Source organism: Necator americanus, chromosome X (assembly GCF_031761385.1).
Source record: "Necator americanus strain Aroian chromosome X, whole genome shotgun sequence".
NCBI lineage: Eukaryota > Metazoa > Nematoda > Chromadorea > Rhabditida > Ancylostomatidae > Necator > Necator americanus.
The window spans coordinates 18,607,058-18,633,091 of NC_087376.1; the positions used below are offsets into that span (position 1 = coordinate 18,607,058).

The 26,034-nt window shown below is 42.5% G+C and overlaps 8 protein-coding genes across 12 annotated transcripts; 7 read left to right on the forward strand and 1 right to left on the reverse strand.

The window, feature by feature from the left end:
• Nucleotides 1-9,446: 9,446 nt before the first annotated feature.
• Nucleotides 9,447-9,920, forward strand: RB195_024059 (uncharacterized protein; the record flags this gene model as incomplete). 2 transcript variants are annotated; one of them, XM_064211710.1, is made up of 1 exon in its annotated part: nucleotides 9,447-9,920. In XM_064211710.1, one exon carries the CDS (start codon nucleotides 9,447-9,449, stop codon nucleotides 9,918-9,920), a length of 474 nt encoding a protein of 157 aa, XP_064067591.1. The 2 variants fall into 2 exon arrangements, with proteins under 2 accessions (XP_064067591.1, XP_064067592.1); XM_064211711.1 differs by having other exon boundaries at nucleotides 9,576-9,920.
• A 581-nt stretch (nucleotides 9,921-10,501) lies between these two features.
• On the forward strand, nucleotides 10,502-12,076 carry RB195_024060 (uncharacterized protein; the record flags this gene model as incomplete). The annotated part of the gene is made up of 1 exon (XM_064211712.1): nucleotides 10,502-12,076. The coding sequence occupies one exon, from the start codon at nucleotides 10,502-10,504 to the stop codon at nucleotides 12,074-12,076; it is 1,575 nt and encodes a 524-aa protein (XP_064067593.1).
• A 229-nt stretch (nucleotides 12,077-12,305) lies between these two features.
• On the forward strand, nucleotides 12,306-12,770 carry RB195_024061 (uncharacterized protein; the record flags this gene model as incomplete). The annotated part of the gene is made up of 1 exon (XM_064211713.1): nucleotides 12,306-12,770. One exon carries the CDS (start codon nucleotides 12,306-12,308, stop codon nucleotides 12,768-12,770), a length of 465 nt encoding a protein of 154 aa, XP_064067594.1.
• Nucleotides 12,771-12,857: 87 nt separating this feature from the next.
• RB195_024062 (uncharacterized protein) lies at nucleotides 12,858-13,742 on the forward strand (the record flags this gene model as incomplete). Its single annotated transcript, XM_064211714.1, has 1 exon — nucleotides 12,858-13,742. The coding sequence occupies one exon, from the start codon at nucleotides 12,858-12,860 to the stop codon at nucleotides 13,740-13,742; it is 885 nt and encodes a 294-aa protein (XP_064067595.1).
• A 401-nt stretch (nucleotides 13,743-14,143) lies between these two features.
• RB195_024063 (uncharacterized protein) lies at nucleotides 14,144-16,246 on the forward strand (the record flags this gene model as incomplete). 2 transcript variants are annotated; one of them, XM_064211715.1, is made up of 1 exon in its annotated part: nucleotides 14,144-16,246. In XM_064211715.1, one exon carries the CDS (start codon nucleotides 14,144-14,146, stop codon nucleotides 16,244-16,246), a length of 2,103 nt encoding a protein of 700 aa, XP_064067596.1. The 2 variants fall into 2 exon arrangements, with proteins under 2 accessions (XP_064067596.1, XP_064067597.1); XM_064211716.1 differs by having other exon boundaries at nucleotides 15,323-16,246.
• Nucleotides 16,247-16,686: 440 nt separating this feature from the next.
• RB195_024064 (uncharacterized protein) lies at nucleotides 16,687-17,172 on the forward strand (the record flags this gene model as incomplete). The annotated part of the gene is made up of 1 exon (XM_064211717.1): nucleotides 16,687-17,172. One exon carries the CDS (start codon nucleotides 16,687-16,689, stop codon nucleotides 17,170-17,172), a length of 486 nt encoding a protein of 161 aa, XP_064067598.1.
• Nucleotides 17,173-17,260: 88 nt separating this feature from the next.
• RB195_024065 (uncharacterized protein) lies at nucleotides 17,261-17,956 on the forward strand (the record flags this gene model as incomplete). 2 transcript variants are annotated; one of them, XM_064211718.1, is made up of 1 exon in its annotated part: nucleotides 17,261-17,956. In XM_064211718.1, the coding sequence occupies one exon, from the start codon at nucleotides 17,261-17,263 to the stop codon at nucleotides 17,954-17,956; it is 696 nt and encodes a 231-aa protein (XP_064067599.1). The 2 variants fall into 2 exon arrangements, with proteins under 2 accessions (XP_064067599.1, XP_064067600.1); XM_064211719.1 differs by having other exon boundaries at nucleotides 17,273-17,956.
• A 5,475-nt stretch (nucleotides 17,957-23,431) lies between these two features.
• Nucleotides 23,432-25,197, reverse strand: RB195_024066 (uncharacterized protein; the record flags this gene model as incomplete). Of its 2 annotated transcripts, XM_064211721.1 has the most annotated exons (3): nucleotides 23,432-23,672; nucleotides 24,077-24,217; nucleotides 25,025-25,197. In XM_064211721.1, the coding sequence occupies 3 exons, from the start codon at nucleotides 25,195-25,197 to the stop codon at nucleotides 23,432-23,434; spliced, it is 555 nt and encodes a 184-aa protein (XP_064067601.1). The 2 variants fall into 2 exon arrangements, with proteins under 2 accessions (XP_064067601.1, XP_064067602.1); XM_064211720.1 differs by lacking the exons at nucleotides 23,432-23,672; nucleotides 24,077-24,217 and having other exon boundaries at nucleotides 24,826-25,197.
• Between the last annotated feature and the right edge of the window lie 837 nt (nucleotides 25,198-26,034).

The following is a 26,034-nucleotide window of genomic DNA, read 5'->3' on the forward strand; positions in this document are numbered from 1 at the left end:
TTTTGCCGAAACGTTAGCCAAAAAAAATTATTCAACAACCTCGTGTAGAACTCACTAAAAATCGACAATGACCGCCTGCAAGCTGGGCATCTTAGACGGTAACACATCGAGTTCATCATCGAACTGTGTCCTTATTGTTGTCTTCAGCGGTTTTCGAAGGGTTGGGTGCAGTCACATTCTCGTGTTTGCATCCCGTAGCCTTGCAGTCGTGCAATGGAGTATTTAGATGGCGTTGAACCAAATTCTTTCTTCACTTTGTTGGAGAGGAAGTACGTGTTTCTCACAGCTATGGAACAGCTTCCTACTTCTTATCATTGCCAGTGCAGTGGGTACTATTGTCTTCGACATTGACGAATAGCAATCTCTGATGCGTGTTCTTTATAGTGCAGTGAACGACGGATAGTGATATCACAGAATCCTGGATGATGCGATTTGTTGGAACTCAATCGACAACGTTCTGCAGTTTAGCCTGACAAATCGGATAGCTGTTGCCAGAAGTTCTGTGCTTTACGTGTTTGATCTCTCTGGTTGTGCGCTTTAGTGGACTGCTGAAGGACAGCACCTTTTCACAACATAAGGACAACTCGCGTAATATAGCTGTCTAACTTATACAGGTTTTCGAGTGCACGTTCTCACCCAAATGCCTATGCAATTGATTTAATTGGTTAAATTACTATTACTAAGATCTACTTGAAAAATATCAATACTGTCACATACATAATTATTATCACTTGATTATCAAAGTAATAATTGCCATCACAAATTGTCAGTAAGCGATATTCTTTATTTAATCCAACAAACCTAAACCTGGAGAAAATATCTGGTAGTAAAGTTATGATTGCATATGTGGATAAGTAAACATTACCCCAACCCTTGTAAACTTGAACAAATTTCCGCTGACATCATCGGAAAGTCGGATCAGTATTCCGATTACGTACATATTTCTTCACCTTTAAGATTTAAAATATAGACATGACATTATATAACATGACATAAACACGGTACTTTTGCATAAGCGCTCAATGCGGTGCGGAGGGGCGTAGTGGTTAGGATCAAGTGAGCACCCATGCTAGAACCTTTCATCGCTGGAGTTTGCAAAAGTTCCACCTTGACTTCATTCGCTATCTGTAACGTGTTGCTTGAAGCGCAGCCGCCTACGCAACTACACTGCGCTTCATGTGTTTCTGATCCACCTATACCTCGTACCATATTTTATAGCTACCTGACGCCGGCCAACCAATTTGACGCAGTAGCACCCCATTTTATAGCTACCTGAGGTTGGCGCAACATTTCGACGCCGTGGTACCTGTCGCATCCCATTTTACCGCTCTACGACGCACGAGTTTGCACCACACACACATACACACACATATCCGTTCATTCCCCAGTGGAACGCTAGACAGCCCAAGGAAAAGCTAGAGAGCACAGAGGAAGAGTTGAAGACTGCGAAATCCGAGGTGTTTCCGCTCATATCTCCTTTATCGTCGTAAGAAAAAACGGCAAAAACTGTAGTTCCTGCTAGGCACGTTAGGAGGTTTCTGCATGTTCACGTTGCAGTTCTCCCCTAGAAGCCTATCCATTGATTTTACTTGAATTGGCAGGTGAGGAGACCTCATTAATCGTCGACTGCTGCGCGGCTGGACCCAGCGCGTGCACAAGGGTGGCGCGTTGCAATTGAAATCGCTGTAAAAAAAACAACGTTTTCACGCCGTTTTTTTACGACTATTAGGGGAGATGATGGAACCACTCTGAATCCCGCTATCTGCAGCTCTATCTCTAGCTTTCCCATCGGGAACCTACATCACGTCAGATTCCTGGTGCTGCCTTTAGTAACCTTGCTAATTCATTCATAATTCTATTGTGCTCGATCCTAACACTTTTTTAGGCTTTGTTTTTTGTTTAAGGAAGATTGAGCCATTGATCTTCCTCAATAAATTCTCGATCCTGTTATTGTATGCCTGTGATAGGTATCTATATAATCGATAAAGTTGTTTGTAGACCAACCACGCATTTACAGGATGGTCCATATGAAGTGTGATAGACTCTTCATACTAGTTAATAACTCTGCATGTCATTTAACACATTATCACGCTATATAATAACGCGCTTAGTCCGTGTGTGTGTGTGTGTGTTTGTGTGTTTGTGTGTGTGTGTGTGTGTCTGTCACGAAAATACTCCACAATTATGCAAAACTCTACACCGGTGAGGTGGCCAGCCATCTCTATGCACCTGATAGGCGAGCACTCTACCTTTTCACCATTTTCGAAAGCTCTGTGGCTATGTATGTTGGCTTTGATAAGGCAGGTTAGTTTCTCTCATATGTTAGTGAGAGTAAATAAGCTTTTATGTGAATGTGTACTTCCAGAATTTCAAACTATCATGCTATATAATAACGGGCTTATTCAGTCATGTACGTTGGCCTGTGTATGTGTGTGTCTCAGTCAAGAAATTCCAAAAAGAGAGGGAATATTACGCCGTCGGTTTGGTGTGCTGGACCCTCAAGGCGGTAAAATTGGGTGAGACGGCTACTACGGCGTCGAATTCGTGCCCTGGAGCCAGGTAGCTGTAAAATGAGGTGGGACAGGTCCAACGGGATTGAAATGGTGCGCGGAAGCCACAAAGCAGTAGAATGGATTTCTGTGGTTCCTTCGCATTTCTCAGCATGTCTCCTGATGCTGCTAACATCCCTTCTTCAAAAAGAGGAAAAGCACGTGCGAACGGCTGCTTAAAGGCATCACCCCACGAATCTGAGGTGGTACGGATTTCAGGTGGAGGAGACCGCACAAGACCGGCGCGCTCCAGTCGAACTCCTTTTAGAAAATAGTGCACCAGAACGCCCGAAGCCGTATCTTCCGGGCCGTTTTTTACGGCAATTAGGAAGAAATAGACGGAATCATCCCCTCTCCATAATCTGCTATCCCGTATACGAATACCCCACCTGAAATCCGTACCACCTCAGATTCGTGGAGTGATGCCTTTAACTACAATCCATAGTAGCCAACGTTTACGCGATCTGACGTAGAACGTTTTATCACCACGATAGTGATATAATATAAATATATAAGTGATATGATATAAATAATGAATATAATGAATGATAATGAATAATGACTACGATAGTGATTATTCATTTCATGTTAGCACTTCGTTCTTTGCTAATAGCTGAGAACGGAGGAACTCATACTTCGAATAATGTTTCCAAAATGTGGCGATTTGAGAGAAACGCAGATGTTAAATCACGTTCTATTCTTCTCCAAACATAGAACCGACGCGTTTAGGAAAAAACCATAAAATCTTTCATCTATACTTAAGTTTTCGGGTAAAAAAAATTGAAGAAAGCGTTGATAGAAAAAGGCAATTCTAATTTCCCAAAAAACGTCGCTACTATTATTTCTTACTGATCGGTGCAGGCGAACAAGGCGAGCACCAAAATAAGCCTGAAGTCCGGCTTTAGCAGGACGTTCAGGCTGGTCACAAGATAATCTCTTTATACAATCATTATTGAGCGTTCTACTTCAATTCACTGTATCAAATACATCGGTGATATAAGTGATTCTAACATCAAAATAGCAAGTTCTTATTGATTTGTTCGAGATGTAGCCGAGATTGGTATTAATATTTATTAAACTAACATTTCGGCATTCTTGCCTTCGTCAGAGCCTAGAAAAAGTGATTGATTATCCGACATTAGCGACCAGTGATTTACTCTCTTATCACCCTAGAGGAGCATTACAGCGGTAAATAAACTCAAACAGCAAGACATCGGCTACTGCTTATCTCATTTGCTAAACCTGGTAACGCAACAGACCACCACGTACCACATTTATGAGTCACAAGAGTTTTTTTAGAGGACCTGACTGCCCGCCCCATAGATAAAAACCTGCACAGATCTTGATATGGTGCTAGTTCGTTGTGGTCGCAATACACCCATCCTTCCTGTTCATTTTTGGACTTTTGGCGGTGATCCAAAGTGCCTCTAGTGTTCTGTGTGCTATGATCCAGGACACGAACGATAATATAGTGACTTCTATCTCTATTTCGGAGCTTTGATGACATATTTTACGGTGTGCTTGGAGTGGAATGGAGAGCTTACATTTTGCGAGTCCATCTAGGTGCTCTTTGGCTCGAACACACAGTGGGTGTTCCGTTTCCCTTATGGTCACCGCCCAACCTGCACTTCATAAGATACACCACTCTTGATACCATTCAATCACCCTCTCTGCCATAGGACAAATCACGCAGCTGGGAATTGTGCAGAGTCGGTCACACGCGCGTTTACGTACCATCCGACGCTTGAGGTTCATTGATGGTATTTCCACAATCCTCACTTCGTTCTATAGACCCGCTTTTCGCAGACAGCTCCATACCACTCTGCTCATATCATCAAATGTGGTAGGTAAACAGAACGGAATCGTTTCTGGCCCACTACGCTGGATCTTCGAGAAGGTTGTCGTGCTTGCCGAACAACACAGTCTTCAGCTGGGTACCCATTGGATATTTCAACTTTATGGGCCAGAAAGGCAAGATCCAATATGGCAAGATTCAAGAACAGTCGAACATAGGCAGCGCAACAAATATTTTTATTCGTTTATTATTAAACATTTTACTATTAAACGCGTAGTAGAATTGACATAGTATAGTAGTACATAATAACGCAAATTTTTCTTTATTATTATCATACTCAAAATCAGTGTATCACAAAACTGACGTAGTTGGAATACCGTTGAGAGAACACAGAATGTGGGGTGTAGATTGCGAATATGAGCATTAACCTATTCAAATAAAACCAAAGAATAGCCTGGACAGGAGTGTACAAGAGGGTGCGCTCCAATGTAACTTGTAGGGATGAACGCCGTTTCCAGGCTAATTTTCAAGACGATTAGACGCGATTGAGTGGGGCCTCGTAATAATCACCTTGAACCCTACATTCTTTCACAGATTTCTCAACTACACCAGTTTCGTGACACGCTGCCTTTGAAAAATTCAGAGGAAGCTGATTGTTGAATCTTCTCACACCTATTGAACAAGTTAAATTAGCACTTAGATTGTTAGTCATTTTAATAGCATCAGCACAGTTCTTTAAATGTTCCAACGACTTAGACATCTCATCGTCATTAGCATTTCTTGGTGACTTTCTTTCTGTTGGCATTATAACGTTTTTTAAATAGTGCGTAAAAGAGTGCTTAGTTCTATAGTTCCAAGAATTATTTACATTAAAAATGTCACAATAAATTTTTGCACCATGATTTAATCCGGAAGAAATAGGTGTTAACAATAATTAAAAAAGATCATTTTCCAAATTGAAACTTCCTGTAATAATCTTCTAATGAAGCTAGGGTCAGGTGTGGAAAGAAAAGACTAGAGGATAGTTAAATAAATACATATTAAAGGATGCAAAATGTTAGAAAAATTTATGTGACTTACGTTTGAAAGATTTTGCTGTTGTATTTCCACACATTCTTTTCAGGGACTGGTTTGGGAAAAAACTAAACGATTGAAGGGTATTATGGTAAATGTAAGGAATCGTGAGTGCGAAGGCAAGAAAAACATTACAATTTACACAATGCGCATTTAAACTGATCCTGAGAGTCTTGCTTTAGAGTGAGTAAATTGAAAAAGTTCCACCAATAAAACAGAAATTATTGAACATGAGAGAGAGAATCAAATCGAGTTAGTGTCCGCTATTTACACTCACTTGTTTATATGAGGGGGAAAAACATCGAATACTCAAGTAAATATAGCGACTTTAAGTGAGCGGTTGAGTCGAAAGTTCTCGGACAAAGTGACAATATTCTTATTCATCTTACAATTTTGAAACGATAACTGTGAATTATTTGAAGTATGCCCCATTGGCATCGATGGTCTTCTGCCAACGTTTAGACGGATCATACATACCCTTGCTCCAGTATGCTGGAGACTGGTCCTAGAAGAACTGCTCGAGTGCCTTTTTGATGTCGTCGCGGGTTTGAATGTCTTGACCATCCATATGACATTGGAGATAAGAAAAAAGGTAGTAATCCGAGGAAGCCAAGTCTGGGGAATACTGTGGATGTGGTAAAATGGTCCAGCCGAACTTAGTCAGTTAGCCTTGGTCGTTCTTGCAATGTGCAGCCGAGCGTTGTCGTGCTGGAAGTAGACTTCGTGCTGCTGCGGGTATGCACTTTCGAGATTTGCGTTTAAATTCCTCAATTGTTCAATGTAGACATCTGCGATCGCTGTACATCCCTCGGCGAGAAGCTTACAGTATACTACGCCGTGTACGCTTCACCAGATGCAGAACATAACCTTTTTGGCGTGTATTTTGAGTTTAGGGACGTCTTCTGCATCCGCACCTTCGTCAAACCATTGGGCACGCCGATGAGTGTTAGAATAGGGAATCCACTTCTCATTCCCGGTGACTAAGTGCTCAATCCACGTGTTGGTGAGCTTGAGCGTGAGGAGAGAAAGTGCCATATTAGCGCGGCGTTCATGTCATCCTCAGAGCATGCGGTACCCATCGGCCTAGTTTTCTTACCTTGCCGATTGACTTCAATCCGTGAACAACTGTGGTTTGACTTACCACAAGAGAGACACAAGAGAGGTTTCCATCTTTGATGGAATAGTCGGCATGGTGGCAGGAAAGGAACTAGTTCGGTGTAATTCTTAACCTACACTTTGAAGAGCTTTTTATACTCTATCAAGCGGTAGTTAACGCATCTATTTTTGTTAGCCCCTTGCTGAATGATAAAAAGTCTAAAAGTCCAACTCTAGAAGTCATCACTACCACATTGTGCGAGAACGTTCGACTCGACCCAACACAAATAACATGATAAAGGTTGTGAAAGTTGTGAAAGGGTAAACGAATTGGTTGAAATGCACGTGGCTACCTAACAATTTCGATCCTTTAAAAAAGCTACTTCGCCGTCAAAACAATCAAATCTAAGCACTACAAAATTGTGTCATCACTTTATATAAAAGAAATGAAACTAACCAGAGGTGACTTCGTATTGGGTACTAAGAGACCATAAAGAGCAATCTTCACTTCCTTCATAGCTTGTACATTGCTTCGGTACTTCCTTTACAGCCAATTCAATATATTGAAGATTCGCAGTGGTAAGGAAAGGTAGCGTCGAAAAATTGCCTAGGACTGGTTGACAAAGGATAGCTCCAGAGTTTAACAAAAGTGTAAGAGCAGTAGGTAGAAGTAGAAGCATAATTGAAGAGAAAAGCAAGTACTCTTGCTCAGGTTGGTAAAGGTCGTGCAAATAAAGTGGGTGTGTGACCTCTCCCTACCAATCACATATCTATGTGCGGTTACGAGGACTTCGATGTTGTATATTCTACTAACTAGCTAATACGTACTCTGTTGAAAAGCCCAGCCATGGTACTCATTTTGACGGTCGATAGCGCAGTGCGATATAGCGCTGATTTTATTAGAATACTCGGGGTCAATTCCTTACAATCCAGTGGCTTTGCATTCAGCGTAAAAGGGTTTAGAGAGCCCACTTTTTATCTAATGTCACTCAAAAAAAAAAAAACAATTTTGTTACTGTTTACGAGCGAGAAAAAAAACACATCTACAACCGGAAATGGGTATCTAACTAGTTCAAAGAAGGCTCCAGGAGTTTCTGCCACAAGTGTAACAACGCCCAAAGTGAATTTCATGGAACACAATTTTGCAGTGTGTGCAAAGACACATTTTGCCTATATCTCTGCCAAGAATGGTGGTCCTGGCTTCCCTAGCTTTTATTGAAGGCCGTGTGAGAAAATGCCAAATTTTCCCTCAAATTTTTGAATTTTTCTCAATTGGCTTCTAAGAGAATCAGAAGACCTACAGAGATCAAAACTTTTAGTGAACGATTTCTTTGATGCTTTATCAAAATACCAGTCTGAACGTCCGGCTAAAGCCGGACTTCAGAATTTTTGTAGTGTTCGCTTCGCTCGCCTTCACCGATCGATGAGAAATAACTGTAATTACTACTAATGACTTATAATTTTTCGGAAAATTGTAATTGTTTCTTTCTTCTATGAACGCTTTCTTCAATTTTTTTTCCTCAAAAATTTAGGCATACATGAGAGATTTTCATGATTTTCTTTCTATTTTTCTTTTCTTTCTAAGTACTATATTTGGAGAGCAATCAAACTTGATTTTACACCTATGTTTCTCTGAAACCACAATTTGGAAACATTGTTCAAAGTATGAGTTTCCTCCGCTCTCAACTATTAGCACAAAATGATGTTAGATGAAATGACGTGAATATCATCATCGCAGTGATGAAGATAAAGCTCTATTTCAGACCACGTGAACGCATCTTGGCTAGTATTGTATCTAAGCAGCCGCTTGTAAGTGTGTTTCCACTTTTTGAAGAACGGATGTTACCAGCATCAAGGAAATATGCTCGGAAATAGATACGGGATTGAGTTATAGATACCCATTCTACCGCTGGGGCTCCCGCGCATCAATCCGACGCAGCGTCTCCCTCTCTTTTTGGAATTTCGTGACTGAGACACACACAGACGCACACAAGTGACAGAATAAGCTCGTTATTATATGGCTTGATAATTTGCAAATCTGAAGGTGTAGATTCACATAAAAATTTACTTACCCTCACTAACATACGACAGAAACAATTTTTAACTGGACAATGGTGGAAAGGTAGAGAGCTCGCCTATTAGGTACATGGTGGTTCGGCAAACCAGTGGTGCAGAGTTTTGCATCATTATGGATATCGCAGAGAACGCGATTCAAATGTCTTGCCCACGTTCCCAAAACATTTTGACACTGCTGAGGAGTTAAAGGTTATCGCGGAGAACGCGATTCAAATGTTTTGCCACGTTCCCAAAAGATCTTACCACTGATGAGGAGATAAAGCTTATCTCAGAGGAATACCGACACATGTGTTTTGGGAACCTCGTCCAGCACAGTATAAAAGGGATGATAAGTGCGCAAAGGCGAATAGCGACGCTGCGAAGGTCTCTTATCCCTTTTCTTATTTTTCGCGATTGTTCTCTCCATGTATTTCCTTTGCGATTGCCTATTTAATATTGTTTATCATCCTTATATTTGAAATATATTATGCAACATATTTTTGCTATATTATCTACGATCGTTTATTTCCATTGTAATCACTTATCATTATTATTTGCGAATGTTGTGAATATTATATATAGTTATCACTTTGCTATTTTTTCATATCGCTCGTGAATTGTTGATTTTAAAAACATTAAGTAAAGGTTTAATTACCCAAGTTTGAGGTTACACGCCCGCGTGGCACGAGTGGTGAGTTCGGTTAACAGAGTTGCGGTGCAGGGATAGCAAGCCCCTGCCAACTTATGGTACATTCGACCTACACGTACGGCTCGGACTAGAAGTACGATTTCCGTCCTTTCTTCTTTTAATTTGCGATATTTACTTGCGACAGATTGCGAAATCTTCTCTCTCACCTTTTGATTTTGCGACTGTTATCATGACGGGACCTGTACAACTTAAATCTCAGAAAGGCCTTCTAACACGATATCGCAATATTTTGAATCAGTTGATTACGAAACATTCAGAAGCTTTTAACACCGAAGTCTCCCCCAGATTACTTTCGGAAATGTCGTATGAATTAAACGCGACATCAAAATTGGTCATTGAGGCACTGGAAAATTTCACTAAGACGGTAGATCAAGTAGAAGAATTCCAGTCGGGGGATCAAGAAACTCAAATTCAAGACTACATTTATAAGACGCATACCGTGTTAGAGAATGCGCAAACCTTGACTATCCAAATTGAGCGGAAAAAAGTGGGATTGCAACAACCTATGGTTGCTCAAGAACCGGCTATTGCAGAACTTTCTTCTGCTAAGGTTGAGTTACCAGCAATCCCCATTCCCATGTTCAGTGGCGGAATTAGCGAATTTGAAAAATTTTTGGGCACTTTTCAGTGCGAATGTTCATAACCAAAAACTTTCAAATCTGCAAAAGTTCAATTATCTTTTGCGTGCTTTGAGGGGCGATGCAAGAGAGGTAATTAAGCGTTACCCGGTAACAGAAGAAAACTATAATGCCGCTGTAGATGCACTACACTCAAAATTCGGGGATAGATCAAAAATCATCTATGATCTCCAAGTGCGATTAGAAAGAGTTACTGCGAAAAGCCCATTCATCAGCGACCAGCGAAAATTGTTGGAAAATTTACTCGCGATAACTACGCAACTAGAACCTTAATGGTTCCTATATTGTCCAAAGAGTCCTATCTAAATTCCGTCAGGATCTCCAAAGGAAGGTCCTAAAAGATCAAATAGAGAGTGAATAGTCGGAGCAGGAATGGGCTATGAGTAAACTTCTATTTGCTCTAGATAGACTAATAAGTGCAGAAGAAAAAATAAATGAGATGTTACATGCCAATGAGGCTTTTCGAGGTAGGCAGAAATCTAGCATCGGACAAAAGAGCTTCGAGAATACGTCCACTCGCGCTGCAGCATGCATCTACTGTGATTCACCCAATCATAATTCGCTAAGGTGCGTCAAAATCAGCTCTATGCAAGCACATACTGACTTTCTGATAAGAAACAGAAAATGTCTCAACTGCGCAAAAACCAACCATTTTCTGAAAAATTGCGTAAGTAAAGGATGCAGCAAGTGCGAAGACAAGAAGCATCACTTTTCTATTTGTCCTAAACGGATAGGCAAGGAAAGTGCTACCGCACAACAAAAACGAGACGGCCCAGCAGGAATCTCACCCACGGTCAAACGTGTGAAGCAGGACAAGGGTAAAACTCCACAACGGCAAAATTTCGCTGTGACATCCGACACTCAAATTCTGCCTGAAGTGGATGACCGCAAAACGCCATTGCAGTGTGTATCAAATACAGAGCTCACTTCACGGCAGAACAATGTCCTCTTATTGACAGGACTTGCGAAAGTGCGAAATAAGTCAGGAAAACTTCAAGATATTGAAATTCTTTTGGATACAGGAGCTGATAGATCGTTCATACAACGGCAACTGGCAGATGATCTAGAATTGCCAATAACGAACAAAGTGGATTTATCAGTCTATACATTCGGGGACAAATCTCCCAAAAGACAACAATATGACGTTACCCCTCTCCAAATTTGGGATGCCTTAGGAGGTAGTCATAATCTCCACTTATGTAAAACCGATGTCATCACGGAAAAGGCTAAACAAGTCCAACTTACATCGGATGACTTAAAGTACTTGCAGAAGAAGAATGTCCGCTTGTCAAAAAGGGAAGATACGTCTGAAAACCCGCAAGTATTACTAGGTTGCGATCAACTCTGGCCTCTATTGTCAACAACTAGTCCTCAGCATATGTTGCCATCAGGCTTAATGGTGATCCCTTCTAAATTGGGGTATCTGCTAAGCGGACGACAAGAGCGAAGCAGCGATAGAAAGCACTCACTGCGAAAAAGCGAGAACTTCCATATTGCGAGAATAGGTGCCCTCGATGCAGAAGAAGTAGATGAGTGGGACCGGTATTGGTCACTCGACTCTTCTGGCATTGAGGAGTATGGAGGGTCAAAGTGTGAAGAAAAAGCGCAGGTCAACGCCAAGATCATGCAGTATTTTAACGACACGATAGAGAAGCGCCATGACGGATACTATGTCCGCCTTCCCTTCAAGGAAAATTGCGACATACTGCCTACAAACAAAACGTTAGCATATCGCCGCCTTATCAGTGCTTGGAATAAACTTAAGTCAAATGAAGATCTCCTTCATCAGTACCATAAGGTTTTCGAGGAACAACTCGAAAAAGGTATTATTGAAAAGGTCCCTAATACAGGGGAAAGCCCTTCTCCTCTGGTTCATTACTTACCCCATCAACCTGTAGTGACACCACAGAAACAAACAAAAAAGTTACGCGTCGTTTTTGATGCTTCGTCCCACCTTAAGGGTTTTCCTTCGCTGAATGATGCGTTACATCAAGGTCCCCTCATTCTGCCAGAACTGTACGGAATGCTGTTGAGGTTTCGTATGAAACCTCACGTAGTTACATCTGATGTTGAAAAAGCATTTCTGCAGATCCGGCTGCATGAACAGGACAGAGACGTAACAAGATGTTTTTGGTTAAAAAAGCACGGCTCTCCCACCTGAAAAAGACAATATTGTGACTTATCGGTTCACAAGACTTACTTTCGGGTTAAACGTGTCTCCGTTCCTATTAGCGGCAACTATTCGATACCACCTAAATCATGAGGTTAAGGACCAAAAACTCGCATGCGAAATTGACGAAAACTTATATGTGGATAACCTCATTTTAACCGGCAACAGCGAAGAGGAAATTTTGGAGAAATCCCTGGCAACCCGTGAGGTATTTCTTCAAATGAATGTGAACTTACGCGAGTTCCTTGCAAATGACGGCAGTGTGCAGGAAAAATTCCCAAACGAAATCCGCGCTAGCAAAGCAACTCAGAAAGTTCTGGGAATCCCTTGGGACGCCAATAACGATACAATGTCAATAGAGTGCAAGTTTATAGATACACCAAAAATCACAAAAAGAGCCATTGCTCGCCAAATTGCCTCCATATACGATCCTTTGGGGTGGTTAGTTCCATTGCTTATCCCGCATAAGTGTTTCCAACAAGAGTTATGGCTAGAAGGCTATACATGGGATCAAGAACTATCGTTCCAGCTTTGCGAACAATGGGAAACGATGAGACAAAATGCCAATGAGTTCCAAAAGACCTTGAAACGTGAGATATTAGTGAAGGCGCCTACCAACATAGCGGTCTTTGCTGATGCAAGCGGTCATGCCATGGCTGCATGTGCTTACATTATCTCCGAATAACGATCCTCATTACTAATGGCCAAATCAAAACTGCCTTCGACTAAGTCAAAAATGACAATACCCAAACTAGAAATGAACGCGCTGACTATGGCAGTGCGGCTGGCACGTTCCGTCTGCGAAGCTCTGCGAAATTCCATAGAACCCCTCAAGAACATATTCATCTTTTCTGATTCTCAAATTGTTCTCAGCTGGATTGATAAATCTTCAGTAAAGGACGACGTAGGGGTTCTAGTCCGCAACAGGATAAAGGAAATCCAAAAAATCATCCGATCGATAAACGAAGTCGGTGTCAATGTTTTCTTTGGATACGTTCACACCAAAAACAATCCTGCAGATGCAGGAACTAGAGGTCTCTCAAAAGATGAAATAGATCGCCATGATTGGTGGACAGGGCCAAGTTTTCTTCAACAACCTATTTCTTCTTGGGAGTCACCGTTATTCCGCATATTTGATCCTCTTGAACCCGTTCAGGAAACTGAAGAATCTTTCGCCTTCTCCACGATACACGTGGAAGTTGAAAAAGATACTCAGTTCCCATTATTCCGATACGCGACGCTCATTAAATCGCAACGGATCATTGCATGGGTCCTGCGTTTCATTCGTCGATGCATGAATGGCCTACTTACATTGAGAATCGAAGCCATATCAAAACGCGTCCCTGAACTGCGTCAAACAACGACGTTTGGCCCGTTGACAGGACCAGAGATTCAATCTGCGAAACAGGCGCTGATACGAAACCATCAGTTATCAGTGCTCTCCTGCGACTATATTAAATCTATGAGCAAAACTCTGAAATTACTTCAAGACAGTGATGGAATTTGGCGTGCCAGAGGACGGCTAGGCAAGTCATCATTGGGCGACAGTGCGAAATTTCCCATCTTCATTGCCCCAAAAAGCGAACTTGCCTCGAAAATTATCGACCACGCCCACGGCCTTGTACAAATGTATTGGGAGAGCGAAGCTTTCCTTTGATAACCTCACGACCATCATAACGGAGATCGAAGCTACTTTCAATACAAGGCCGCTAACCTACCAAGAATCCGACTGCGACGAATTCACTTCCATAAAGCCAATAGACTTCATCCAAAAGAACATGGAGGTTACCTTCCCCTTTGAAAACATCGACAACAACGATAATGATCCGGAATACCATCCCTCCACCGAGCTTGCAAGCTTAGAAACACGAATGCAAGCGGTAGAAGCGCTACAATCTTCCATCAAGATTACGGAACGCTTCTGGAATATTTGGCGAGATCACTATTTGAGTAGCCTCAGGGAACATCATCGAATGCGATTATCTCAAAATCGCACTAGCACTACAATGCCGAAAAAAGGTGCGGTGGTTCTAATAAGCGATCCAGTTCTACCTCGTAATGACTGGAAAATGGCATGACAAAAATGACACGAAACAAAGCTCAGATGGTGTCATAAGAGAAGTCGAATTGACTACTTCTACTAGAAGGACGATCAGGCGACCCGTAAATCTCGTCATTCCACTTGAATTGGGTGACACAGATAACGGTACCCACGAAGATGGCAAAAATGGCGAAGTTTGCAAAGAGAATGCGAACCAAGATACCCGCTATGATTTTCGACCACGAAAAAACATACCTTATAACGAAAATACGTTAGCCAATACAGCGTCTACAACATCTCCTGGGTCCTCACTCTCACCCAAATTTTCTCTTCTGATATTGACTTTGCTCACTCTTTGTTTCCCATCACTATCTAGACCAATCGTCGAATCACTCAGTATGGAGTGTCATAAAAACGGCGTGTTGGTAAAAAATACTAACGCAGCAGATTTTGAAATTTGCATAGAAGATGAATGTAAGCTCTATACAAAACCATCCTTGCGAGAGTTAGTTCGTTTCTCTCCAGAACGAACTCTACATGAGCACAGCGTTCGCCTCAAATGGAAAACGAATGAAACGCTTTCTTCCATGGAAATGACCTGTCAACCAATAGATTTCTGCGAGAATATTCAGTGCATTTTTTGCCTTTCACTCTTGCTAAATCCTGAATGTTGGCCACTAGGAGCTTTACTAGGCTCTACCCTTTTGATTTACGTCAATTTACCAATAACAATTGGGAAGCCTATACGAATAATGTCGCAAGCCATCTGTTATATTTTCCTATACATTTTCAGATTCTTCTTTCGTTTCGTGCGATATTTGTTGCGATTCTCAACTAGGACGCCCACTCAAAGACAGCGACTCAGACAATTGGCAGAAGCTCTTGCGATAGTGGCGATTTCAGTACAGGTAGTTGCGAAGGTTCACACTTGCCAAGACGTGAATATCTTTGCTCTGAGTTCGAACATTTGCACTTTCTCCTCATCATCCACGGACACATGCGAAATCTCACTCTCTAATATTCTGAAATTAAACACATTCAAGCAAGAGGCTTGCCTACGTCTTTACGCAAACACATCTCTTGTCTCGCACTTGAAAATTCGCTGGAAAGGGCTCGCACTATATTGCACTCTTGAAACTCTGGGCTACACCCGCGACATTCAGATTCATATTCTTGATAGTAAACGTTGTCCGCATATGGGCTCATGTAAGGGCGAAAAATGTGCGACCATTAATTCCACTGATCTTGTTCCGGAGCTCGAAAGGGCAAATAGTTACCCAGGACGGACGGGGTGCTTGGAATCCTGTGGGGGGTTAGGCTGTGATTGCCTGTACCCAAGCTCCGGATGTCTTTTCTATCGGGTCTATGCAGTTCCCAGGAGCAAAGACATCTTTGAGATATCTCGATGCATCCAATGGAAGCAGGAAGTTAAGCTAGAAGTCACTGTAGAAACCAATGGGAAAACGCACCATTATGTTTTAGCGGTCATCCCCAATGTGCCAGTATTCATGCACAATTTCACGCTAACAATGACCTCTTTAGCAGTTCCTCCTCTTCCCACTTTGAATCAGAAATTTATCACCAACGGTAAAGAATATGCTATTTGGCAACCTGACAGAAATCCACTTCTTTCCTGCAAATCATACAGCGAGGCAAAACACCTCAAGTGCGATTTCAGCGATGACTGCAAGTGTGGTCCTGCCGAATCTAAAGTACGATGCGATTGTACTCACCCGCAAGTGAGCAAAATTTTTGACGACCTCTCTCAAAAACTTCCACGACAGCTAGGAAGCACATTATTCTTCAAAAAAAGCGACTCCCAAATTGTGGCTCGTATACGAGATACTGCTTCTACTGAGTTTGTCATTACCTATCAAGGAAAAGTCAGTAGAGCAAAACAACAAGTAAATAAAGCAGTTTGCTCCGTTGAGAATATAGTTTTGAAAGGCTGTTACCGCTGCACTAGAGGCGCTGATGCGATTATTTCGTGCTCATCTCCTCAACCGACTCTTGGGGAAATCAAATGCGACCGTGACACATTCGTAGTGTCATGTACACCAGATGGTACTCGAACACAGCTAAGACTTATGCGAAATTTCGCTCGAAATCATCTCAATTGATCTCTCCACTGCGAAAACACATCCTATTTTGTCATTTCTGGCCTTCTTAAATTCGTTGCACCTACAAAACTTCAGAGCAGCGATAGTATCAACAGCGAAAGCTCTGCTTTCTCCTTTCAATGGCCGGAATTGCCAGATTTTTTTCATATAAGCGACATAGTACTTTCTTGGCGAAAAAGTTTGATCCTCTTAATTCTAGTTTTGATATTCGCATTGGCGATCACATACCTTTATTTGCCAATGTTAGTAGCAATCCTCCTCCGCGCAGTAATGCGAGGCGCAATTTTTCTTTTTATTTCCCTCCCATTGCGACTGCTGCGTTTTTTGATCCTCTCCTTTTGCAAACAAATCTGCGAGCGTGCAAAGAACCCACGAGAGCGAAATTTTCGCGAAAAATACCTCTAAAGCTGTTCTACATTTTTAGGCCATATTTTTCAGAGATGGATGAGCTGCAACGAATCAAGAGAGACCTAAAACGCCTCAGGACCGCAATTCCACCGCTGCCCACACCGGATACGCTTTACGATGATATCGTCGATGACTGCCGCAATGTCATGAGGACGATCGAGTCGTTTGATGAGCTTCGCAAGGACATCGAGTATTTCTATCATACTAACTTGCGATATGGCGAATTGGAACGCGAGGCACAAATACTGGAGCTCAAGGCAGAAAACTGCAAGCTTAAGCTGCAGTCTTTACGCCAACACTTGCGATTGTTGTTCTCTGTAATTCCTATCCTAATTGCGACGAAAGCGATTTCAGTACTGGCATGGAGAGCGAAAATGCAGGAGGCCCAAAGTTACGTGATGCGAGATGGACAAGAAAAAGAACTGCTGACGAGCCAGAAAGACATCGAGGTCATTGTGAACGATCAGCTGCAAGGAATGGATGAATTTTTTTACTGCGATTCGCGAAATCCGTTCTAGCTGTCTCAATAGGGAGCGAGGGCAGAAGGAAAGCGTCAATATCCGAATCTTGGAAACGGTGCAGTTTGTAAGCGCCACTGTAGCGGACATGAAGGTACAAATGGAGCGGATCAGAGCAAACCAAGTCCTCGGTGAGCCGCAGCCAGCAACTTGTAGTGCAACACTAGTGAACAACTTTTCGCAGACGGTGAAGAGCTGCCAGATGGCAACCGACGAGAAGGATCGTGGTGAAAGTTCCGAACAGGCGAAAATTGCGAGTAATGCAGAGCATATGGAAGCGGTAGAGATGGAATACGAAAAGGCGAGAGACGACCCAAAAGAAGCGGCGATTCGCGCAGAGATCAAATCGCTGGAAACGGAACTCTCGAACATCCAAAAGCGCCTTCGAGAACTGACGAGGAAGCGAACCTGTAGGCAGCGAGAGTATGAGGCAGGAGTTTACCGCACTGAAGAAAGGAAGATGAGATGTGTCTTCTGCGGTGAGCAAGGATTGCACTACTCTGACTCCTGCAGTAAGATGCGAACCGGCGCAGAGAGAAGAGGCTTCCTGAGATGTGGCAGATGTTTTAATTGTTTGGAGCTGCACTGCGAAGGTGGCTACCAGTGCGTAAAGTACCGGATACCCTGCTTCCATTGCAAAGAAAGAGGACACCATTTGGCCACATGCGAGCTACCGGAGGCCTCGGTGCAAACGGGAGTTGAGAAGCTGCAGTGCGAGTTAGCGATTGACGACATCTTCAGGAGGCTCCGTCAGCTCCGCAAAATGGACAGCGAGAAAAGTTAAAGGAACTGTAAGAAAGGTGGCGAAGACACGACAAGAAGAACCCTGTAGGGGGGAGTATCGCGGAGAACGCGATTCAAATGTCTTGCCCACGTTCCCAAAACATCTTACCACTGATGAGGAGATAAAGCTTATCTTAGATTAATACCGACACATGTGTTTTGGGAACCTCGTCCAGCACAGTATAAAAGGGATGATAAATGCGCAAAGGCGAATAGCGACGCTGCGAAGGTCTTTTATCCCTTTTCTTATTTTTCGTGATTGTTCTCTCCATGTATTTCCTTTGCGATTGCCTATTTAATATTGTTTATCATCCTTATATTTGAAATATATTATGCAACATATTTTTGCTATATTATCTGCGATCGTTTATTTCCATTGTAATCACTTATCATTATTATTTGCGAATGTTGCGAATATTATATATAGTTATCACTTTGCTATTTTTTCATATCGCTCGTGAATTGTTGATTTTAAAAACATTAAGTAAAGGTTTAATTACCCAAGTTTGAGGTTACACGCCCGCGTGGCACGAGTGGTGAGTTCGGTTAACCCAGTTGCGGTGCAGGGATAGCAAGCCCCTGCCAACTTAATGGAGTATTTTCGTGACACACAGACAAACACACACACACACACACACACACACACACACACACACACACACACACACACACACACACACACACACACACACACACACACACACACACACACACACACACACACACACACACACACACACACACACACACACACACACACACACACACACACACACACACACACACACACACACACACACACACACACACACACACACACACACACACACACACACACACACACACACACACACACACACACACACACACACACACACACACACACACACACACACACACACACACACACACACACACACACACACACACACACACGGACTAAGCGCGTTATTATATAGCATGATATAGGTAATGAAACGGAAATGGGAAGCAACGTGTTTCAAATGCACGTGGCAAATTAAAAACTTTGATTTTCCTAAGACTTTAACTTGTTGTCATGACCATCAAATCTAAGCATCACAAATTTCTGTATTATTATTGTATATAAACGAAACGGAACCTACTAAAAACTTCGTACTGAGCACTTAGAGAACGTAGAAGACAAACTTTATTTCTCTCATAGTTTGAACATTACTTTGGCACTCCTTTATCGTAACCAATTGAATGTATCACTTATCCTACTAATCCCATTAATTCAACCAATAGTAGTCGGTGGCGCAATGTGATGTGACACTGTCTTTATTGTGGCTGTCGGGGATCGAACCCCGCCAGAACTGCGATTTTAGCTTAAAAGAATTTAAAGAGCAAAATTCTCATGCGACAGTGACGAATTTCTTATTCTCTCCGGAAAGGGACAGAATGCTGCTACTTAGCGAAAAAAGGCATCTATAGGCGCAGTTAGGCGCACACACGGACTAAGCGCGTTATTATATATGATGGCGCTGAGTTTTTCCAATTGCGCTACCGCAATCTCGCAACGAGAAAGACTGCAAAATTTCACATTTTTGGGTTTCGTCAAATTCTTATTGACTTCGAACAAAGTCCAATAAGTCGACTCGTTTTTTACAAAAACTTATTTGTCTTAGAGTATATTATCAAGAGCACTTTGCCATCACATCTTATTCTCACTTTTCCCAAGTGGTTTTCATTCTCTCAAAAGCTGGTTGAGAAGAAGTTGGAAAATTCGCTGAAATTCTCAATTTTGGGCTTGTGTTATTGCCTCTAAATTACACCTAAATCCAGCGAAAAAAACTGCTAATACAATTTCAGAAGAATTACCTGTAAAGCAAAATGCCATATGTTCAGCAATAACCCATTCCACGTCTTTAGCGGTTTCTTCACTGTAAGTTCCACTGCACATCAAGCACTCAATCCTATACATCATCCCCATTTGTGGGCAGTCCGTAAGGAAAAATTATACATTTTATAACAGATGCAGTATCTATTATATAATCTGTTCCTAACAAAAAATCTTTGTTATTCATTATTATGTTTACCAGCATCACCTCATTTTGTAAGCATGCTTCAAACCAATTCTTTGTTATGCATACCGTTCTTGTTTGCCAGTGCATACTTCACTAGTGGTTTTGAACATCCTACGAATCATCGCGCATTTAACTGCAGTTGGATGCGCAGATTTGACTTGCAACTTTGCAGTAAGACATTCTTGCAACTTTCTTAGCGACACGACGTTATTTTTGCAATCAGGGTCAGGGTCAAGCGTGTTGATGGGTCATAACCTTCTCGATCGTCTGGTTTTTTCAAGATTCAGATGGGATAAATCTAAAGAAAAAAGTCGGAGAATTTTGAATTTCGTTATATCAAAATTCCTAAAAGACTAGAAGGTGGGAAAGAAACAGCAACGTGACTCTTTTTTAGGGCAAACCTTCTCTTAAAAACTACCTGAATTTTTTCTTTTGGTTTCTCATGACGAAGCTATTCGCCAAGTACTCCCAGACATAACAATGTGCACAGAATCTCAGCTTTTTTAGTCACTAAATTTTGTTAAATTCACATTTAAACGACACACCCCTCTCCCTTTCCAGCAGTTTAAAAGTAGGTATAATGGAATTTAATGATCAAAAAAGCTCAGATTTTGTGCACATTCTTAAGTCTGGGAGATCACGAATAACTTTGTCACAAGAGAAGAAAAAGAAAGATTTCGGGTAGTTTTTCAGAGAACGTGGTTTGCGCTACAAAGCAGCCATATCGTTTTTTTTTCACTTCTTAGTCCTTTTGGAATTTTGATAGGGCAAAACTTATAATTATATTCTTCATTTTTTGGAAGTAGTTTCTGGTTTACATCTGTTTTGCAAAAATTTTTTTAACCGGAGTGTTGAACCTTCGTGGTTCCACTGTTACATTGTCAACTCGTTGTACATTTTTAAAACAAAACGTTGGTAGTTCCATACTGCCCTATTCCTGAAAATAAATATAATAATTTGTGTTTATGTGATCGCCTACTATTATTTGTTGTTTTCTATTGCTGTTATTTATTGTTTATTGTATTGTTTATTTTATAATGTACGTAATTATCTAATACTGAGGGAGGGGGGCCCAGGAGGTACCCAAGCGAATCGGGTGCAGCCGATGTGTGTGCCAGCAGCAGCGATCGCCGCTACGCCTGTCCAGGAGCATTGTCCATCCTTAGGCTCTGCCCACCCCTTCCACCGAAGACGCGGATGATATTTCTACCTGGATATCCTGACAAAACGAGCTTATAAAGAAATGAAATGATATAAAATGAGCTCCACAATGAGAAATCCGTTTGTAAATGAAGACTGCTCGTTAAAAATAACGATATATCATGGTGTATAATAACGCGCTTACTCCGTTGCGTGTGTGTGTGTGTGTGTGTGTGTGTGTGTGTGTGTGTGTGTGTGTGTGTGTGTGTGTGTGTGTGTGTGTGTGTGTGTGTGTGTGTGTGTGTGTGTGTGTGTGTGTGTGCATGTGTGTATGTGTGTGTGTGTGTGCATGTGTGTGTGTGTGTGTGCACGTGTGTTTACTGTATGAAAATACTCCATAATGATGCAAAACTTTACACCGGTAATGTGCCGAACCATAGCGATGCAACTGATAGGCGGCACTCTACCTTTTCACCACTGTCCAGAGTTATACAGGCATTTGTGTTGGCTTTGATAAAACAAGTTAGTTTCTTCTATATTTTAGTGAGAGTAAATAAACCTTTATGTATACTGTACTTGAATGAATGTTTACTTCCAAATTTGCAAAACAGTGTAAGTGATTAGTCTTTCGATTATGGAGACAGGTTGGAAGTTTTCTTTTAAATTTTACTAACTAAACTATCGTTAATTAAACATTTTTAAGCTCGACCATTTTGTAGGGCAACCTTCTATAAAAAGGTACCAAAGCGTTTTCCAAGGTCCCCTTATCACGAAGTTCTTCGCGATTTTGCTGACTTAACAATGTACACACAACCTGAGCTTTTTGTCCATTGATTTCTATTTAATCCACGTTTAAACTGCTCAGATCACCTTGATAAGTTTGACTCCCGCTGATCTTCAAAATGATCGAGCGGGCGCCAGTAATTCTTCAATTTGTCCCGATCGCGTGCCAGGGTCGCCCAGTGGTTTCTCCTTTCGCGTGGGACACGAAGACCATTATAATTTTTTTTCGAAGGACTTCGTTAAGAAATCTGAGCATCCGGTCAGCGTGTCTTCCTGTAGCGCGAATAACATCGCGGGGAACCCAGTCGCTCACGGCTCTGATGAAGCAATTGTATTTAAACGTGATACGCTTTAAAGCCTATCACGTGTCCGGCCCACCTAATTATACTTTCCTTGGAATATGCGGCAGCATCTCTAATCTTTGATCGCTGACGTAGGACAGGACTTCCAATCCCGTCCCTCACTTGCGTGAAACGGGATGCTCCTGGCATCACTCTCTCAATTGCGCGTTAAATGACGCTCACCGCGTTTTCTTCCTGCTTGCGAAGTGCCCAGGTTTCCGAAGCATAGGTCAAAGCAAGAAGTACGGTAGTGTTGAAGAGGTGAGCACGGGACCGGGTGTTCCTGGTCTTCTTAGCTACATCCACGAATGCTCTTATCCGCTCCCCAACCCGCTCTTCTCCTCGTGCTCAGCTCGGGTGTCTGGTCGTGCATCATGTTCATTTCCTGACCCATAAACGTAGCTGGTGCATTCGGATATGTTCACTCCGTTGGCCGTGAATGGGGCATTCGAGACCCATCATTTACGCATGAACACCGTGTTTTGCAAGTTCAGCCGAAAACCGATGCATCTACGTTTTATCGAATTCGGTCAGCATTCGTTCCACTTGACTGATGCTAGATGATATCAGAACGATGTCAACAGCAAAGCAGAAATGGTGCAGGTGCTGACCATCAACATTCACTCAAATGTTGTCTCATTCCAGCTTTCGAATTGCGTTCTCGAGGGTGACTGTGAACATCTAAGGTGAGATTGTACCACCCTGTCGGACCCCTCCCTTCATGTCAGTGATGATATCCTTGTGGAATTGCGAAATTCCGGTTGCGAAGTTACTGTACAACTCTCGAAATACTCTTATGTACTGAGTAGGGACGCCCTGGTTGTCCTATGCTTCCGTGACCGCTTCCATCTCAACTGAGTCAAAGGCCTTCTTCACGTCGATGGGGGTGAGACAGAGCGGCATCTTGTACTCTCGTGATACCTCGATTAGTTTCGAAACAGCGTGGCAGCAAGGTTTCGAAAAGGAATCGTGCTGAATCCTTTTCGAAACCTGGCTTGCTCCCATGGCTGTTCTTCATCCAAGACTTTTTCAATCCCATTAAGGATAACTCTTGTAAACAGATTCTAGATGATGGACAGTTAACAGATCTGGCGATGGTTGACGATGTCGATGTCATGTGAATCTCCCTTCTTATATAACAACATGATCTTGTTGATCTTAAACTGTTTAGGAACCTTGGATTCCGACAGGCAAGTGGACATGGCTGTCGAAGAGATCAGAGTAGAAGTCGTAGATGACTCTCTCCATCCCCCTTCTCGATGCAATGGTTGTTTCCTTCGGATTCCGGAGAGCAGTCATCTTCGTCTTGCGATTGGCGAAGTCTCGACGAGCATAGCGGATGCTTTTTCCCATCTCTGCAGCCAGCATTTCTGCTCTTCTATTTTTAAGGTCTTCATTTATCGCCTCACTGCAAAGTCCTCTTGCGAGCTCGGACATGAGTTCTTGGTTGCCTGCAGCTCGTGATGCTCCACGCTGGCAGCTCAAGAATTTCGAGACAATTTCGAGGCGTTTCTCAGTGGTTCAAAACTCTCAGCCTTCCTCGTGCAGTTGTAAAGGTGTTCAACGAGCCGGTTGTATTCCTCGTCATTGTCCAATCTTTCCAAAAGCCAGTTAACGTAGCGAAGAGATCCCAGCTAACGATACTCCTTGGACTTCGTTCTCTGAACTTAGCAGCTTTCTCTTCTTTCCGTGAAGGAAAAAATTGTTTGGATGAGGCGATAGTTCCATCCCTTGTAGAATTTCGGTAGAACAACGACATCCGTCAAAAAGAACATTTTATTGGCAATGATGTGGTCAATTTCATTATGATACCCTCCATAATGACTTCCAAGTACAGGAGGAGGGGAGGAGGGCTTCTCAAAGTGCGAGTCCACAAGGATGGTCTTAGTAGTCATGATGAACTGGCAAAGCTTCTCCCACCGTTCCACACTTGCCTGTCGGAATCCAAGGTTCCTAAACAGTTTAAGATCAACAAGACCATGTTGTTATATAAGAAGGGAGATTCACATGACATCGACATCACAACCATCGCCAGATCTGTTAACTGTCCATCATCTAGAATCTGTTTACAAGAGTTATCCTTAATGGGATTGAAAAAGTCTTGGATGAAGAACAGCCATGGGAGCAAGCAAGGTTTCGAAAAGGATTCAGCACGATTCCTCTTCGAAACCTTGTTGACCACGCTGTTTCGAAACTAATCGAGGTATCACGAGAGTACAAGATGCCGCTCTGTCTCACCCCCATCGACGTGAAGAAGGCCTTTGACTCAGTTGAGATGGAAGCGGTCACGGACAACCAGGGCGTCCCTACTCAATACATAAGAGTATTTCGAGAGTTGTACAGTAACTTCGCAACCGGAATTTCGCAATTCTACAAGAATATCATCACTGACATGAAGGGAGGGGTCTGACAGGGTGGTACAATCTCACCTTAGATGTTCACAGTCACCCTCGAGAACGCAATTCGAAAGCTGGAATGAGACAACATTTGAGTGAATGTTGATGGTCGGCACCTACACCATTTCTGCTTTGCTGATGACATCGTTCTGATATCATCTAGCATCAGTCATGTGGAACGAATACTGACCGAGTTCGATAAAACGTGGATGCATCGGTCTTCAGCTGAATTTGCAAAAGAAGATGTTCATGCGTGAATGATGGGCCCCGAAAGCCCCATTCATGGTCAACGGAATGAACACATCCGAACGCACCAGCTACGTTTATCTTGGTCAGGAAATGAACATGATGCACGACCCCACACCCGAGCTGAGCACGAGGAGAAGAGCGGCTTGAGGAGCGTACAAGAGCATCGAGGATGTAGCTAAGAAGACCAAGAACACCCGGCTCCGTGCTCACTTCTTCAACACTACCGTACTTCTTGCTTTGACCTATGCTTCGGAAACCTGGGCATTTCGCAAGCAGGAATAGCTCCATCGCTACTGTTGGATTTTTGCAATTATTGTTTTACATTGTGCCTGGATACAGAGAGATCTTAGTCCTGTCTCAATCGTTTCCATGATGACTCCACAAGCAAAAGACCTACAACCTATCACTTTGTTTCTATCATTTCCCAGATAGCATTCTGCACTGCACCATTTACCGCATTGTTCAACCAAATCGTTAGGTCTAGACGATACGCAGTAGGCAATCCTCTCGTAACCTCAGAGTACAGTGCTTTCATCTGAAACGTTTTTCAGTAGAAATGATGGAAGCAAGAGCACTGAGGTGATCAATTGTGTTAGAGACTCGTCCTGGCCTGCAACATCCTCTGGGCTACATTTTCATCGTGTCACGGTATCCGACCTCAAACGCGTTTTCGCGACCCTAGAACAGTGGTCAGGCGGAGTTTCGCATGCGTTTGACGATGTCAAGGTTTCAACGGCATCCAAGCGATTCCATATAGGTCAAAATATACTATTACTAAGAATCAAAATGATGCCTGGAAGCGCCCTTTGAAGATCTGGTGATGCAAACGAGGGAGAATAAGTATGAGCTCATCTGACTGGTCGGTACGAGACGACTTCACCCATTGAACGCCATATACGACACTGGAGAGGAGCTGTTCTTAGAAACATGCGACAGTGGAGTTGATTTAATCGGTGTCCTCGTCGACACGATATGGGAAGGAACATCGACACTTTCGAACAATTAAATAACCGAATAAGACGTCTGTCGATGAGAAGAAGTGGTTCAACGCTAACCTATGAGAAGGAAGTCGAAGTTTTCTGTATGGACGTAAACAAGTCCTAGAAAAAAGATCGTACCTACACG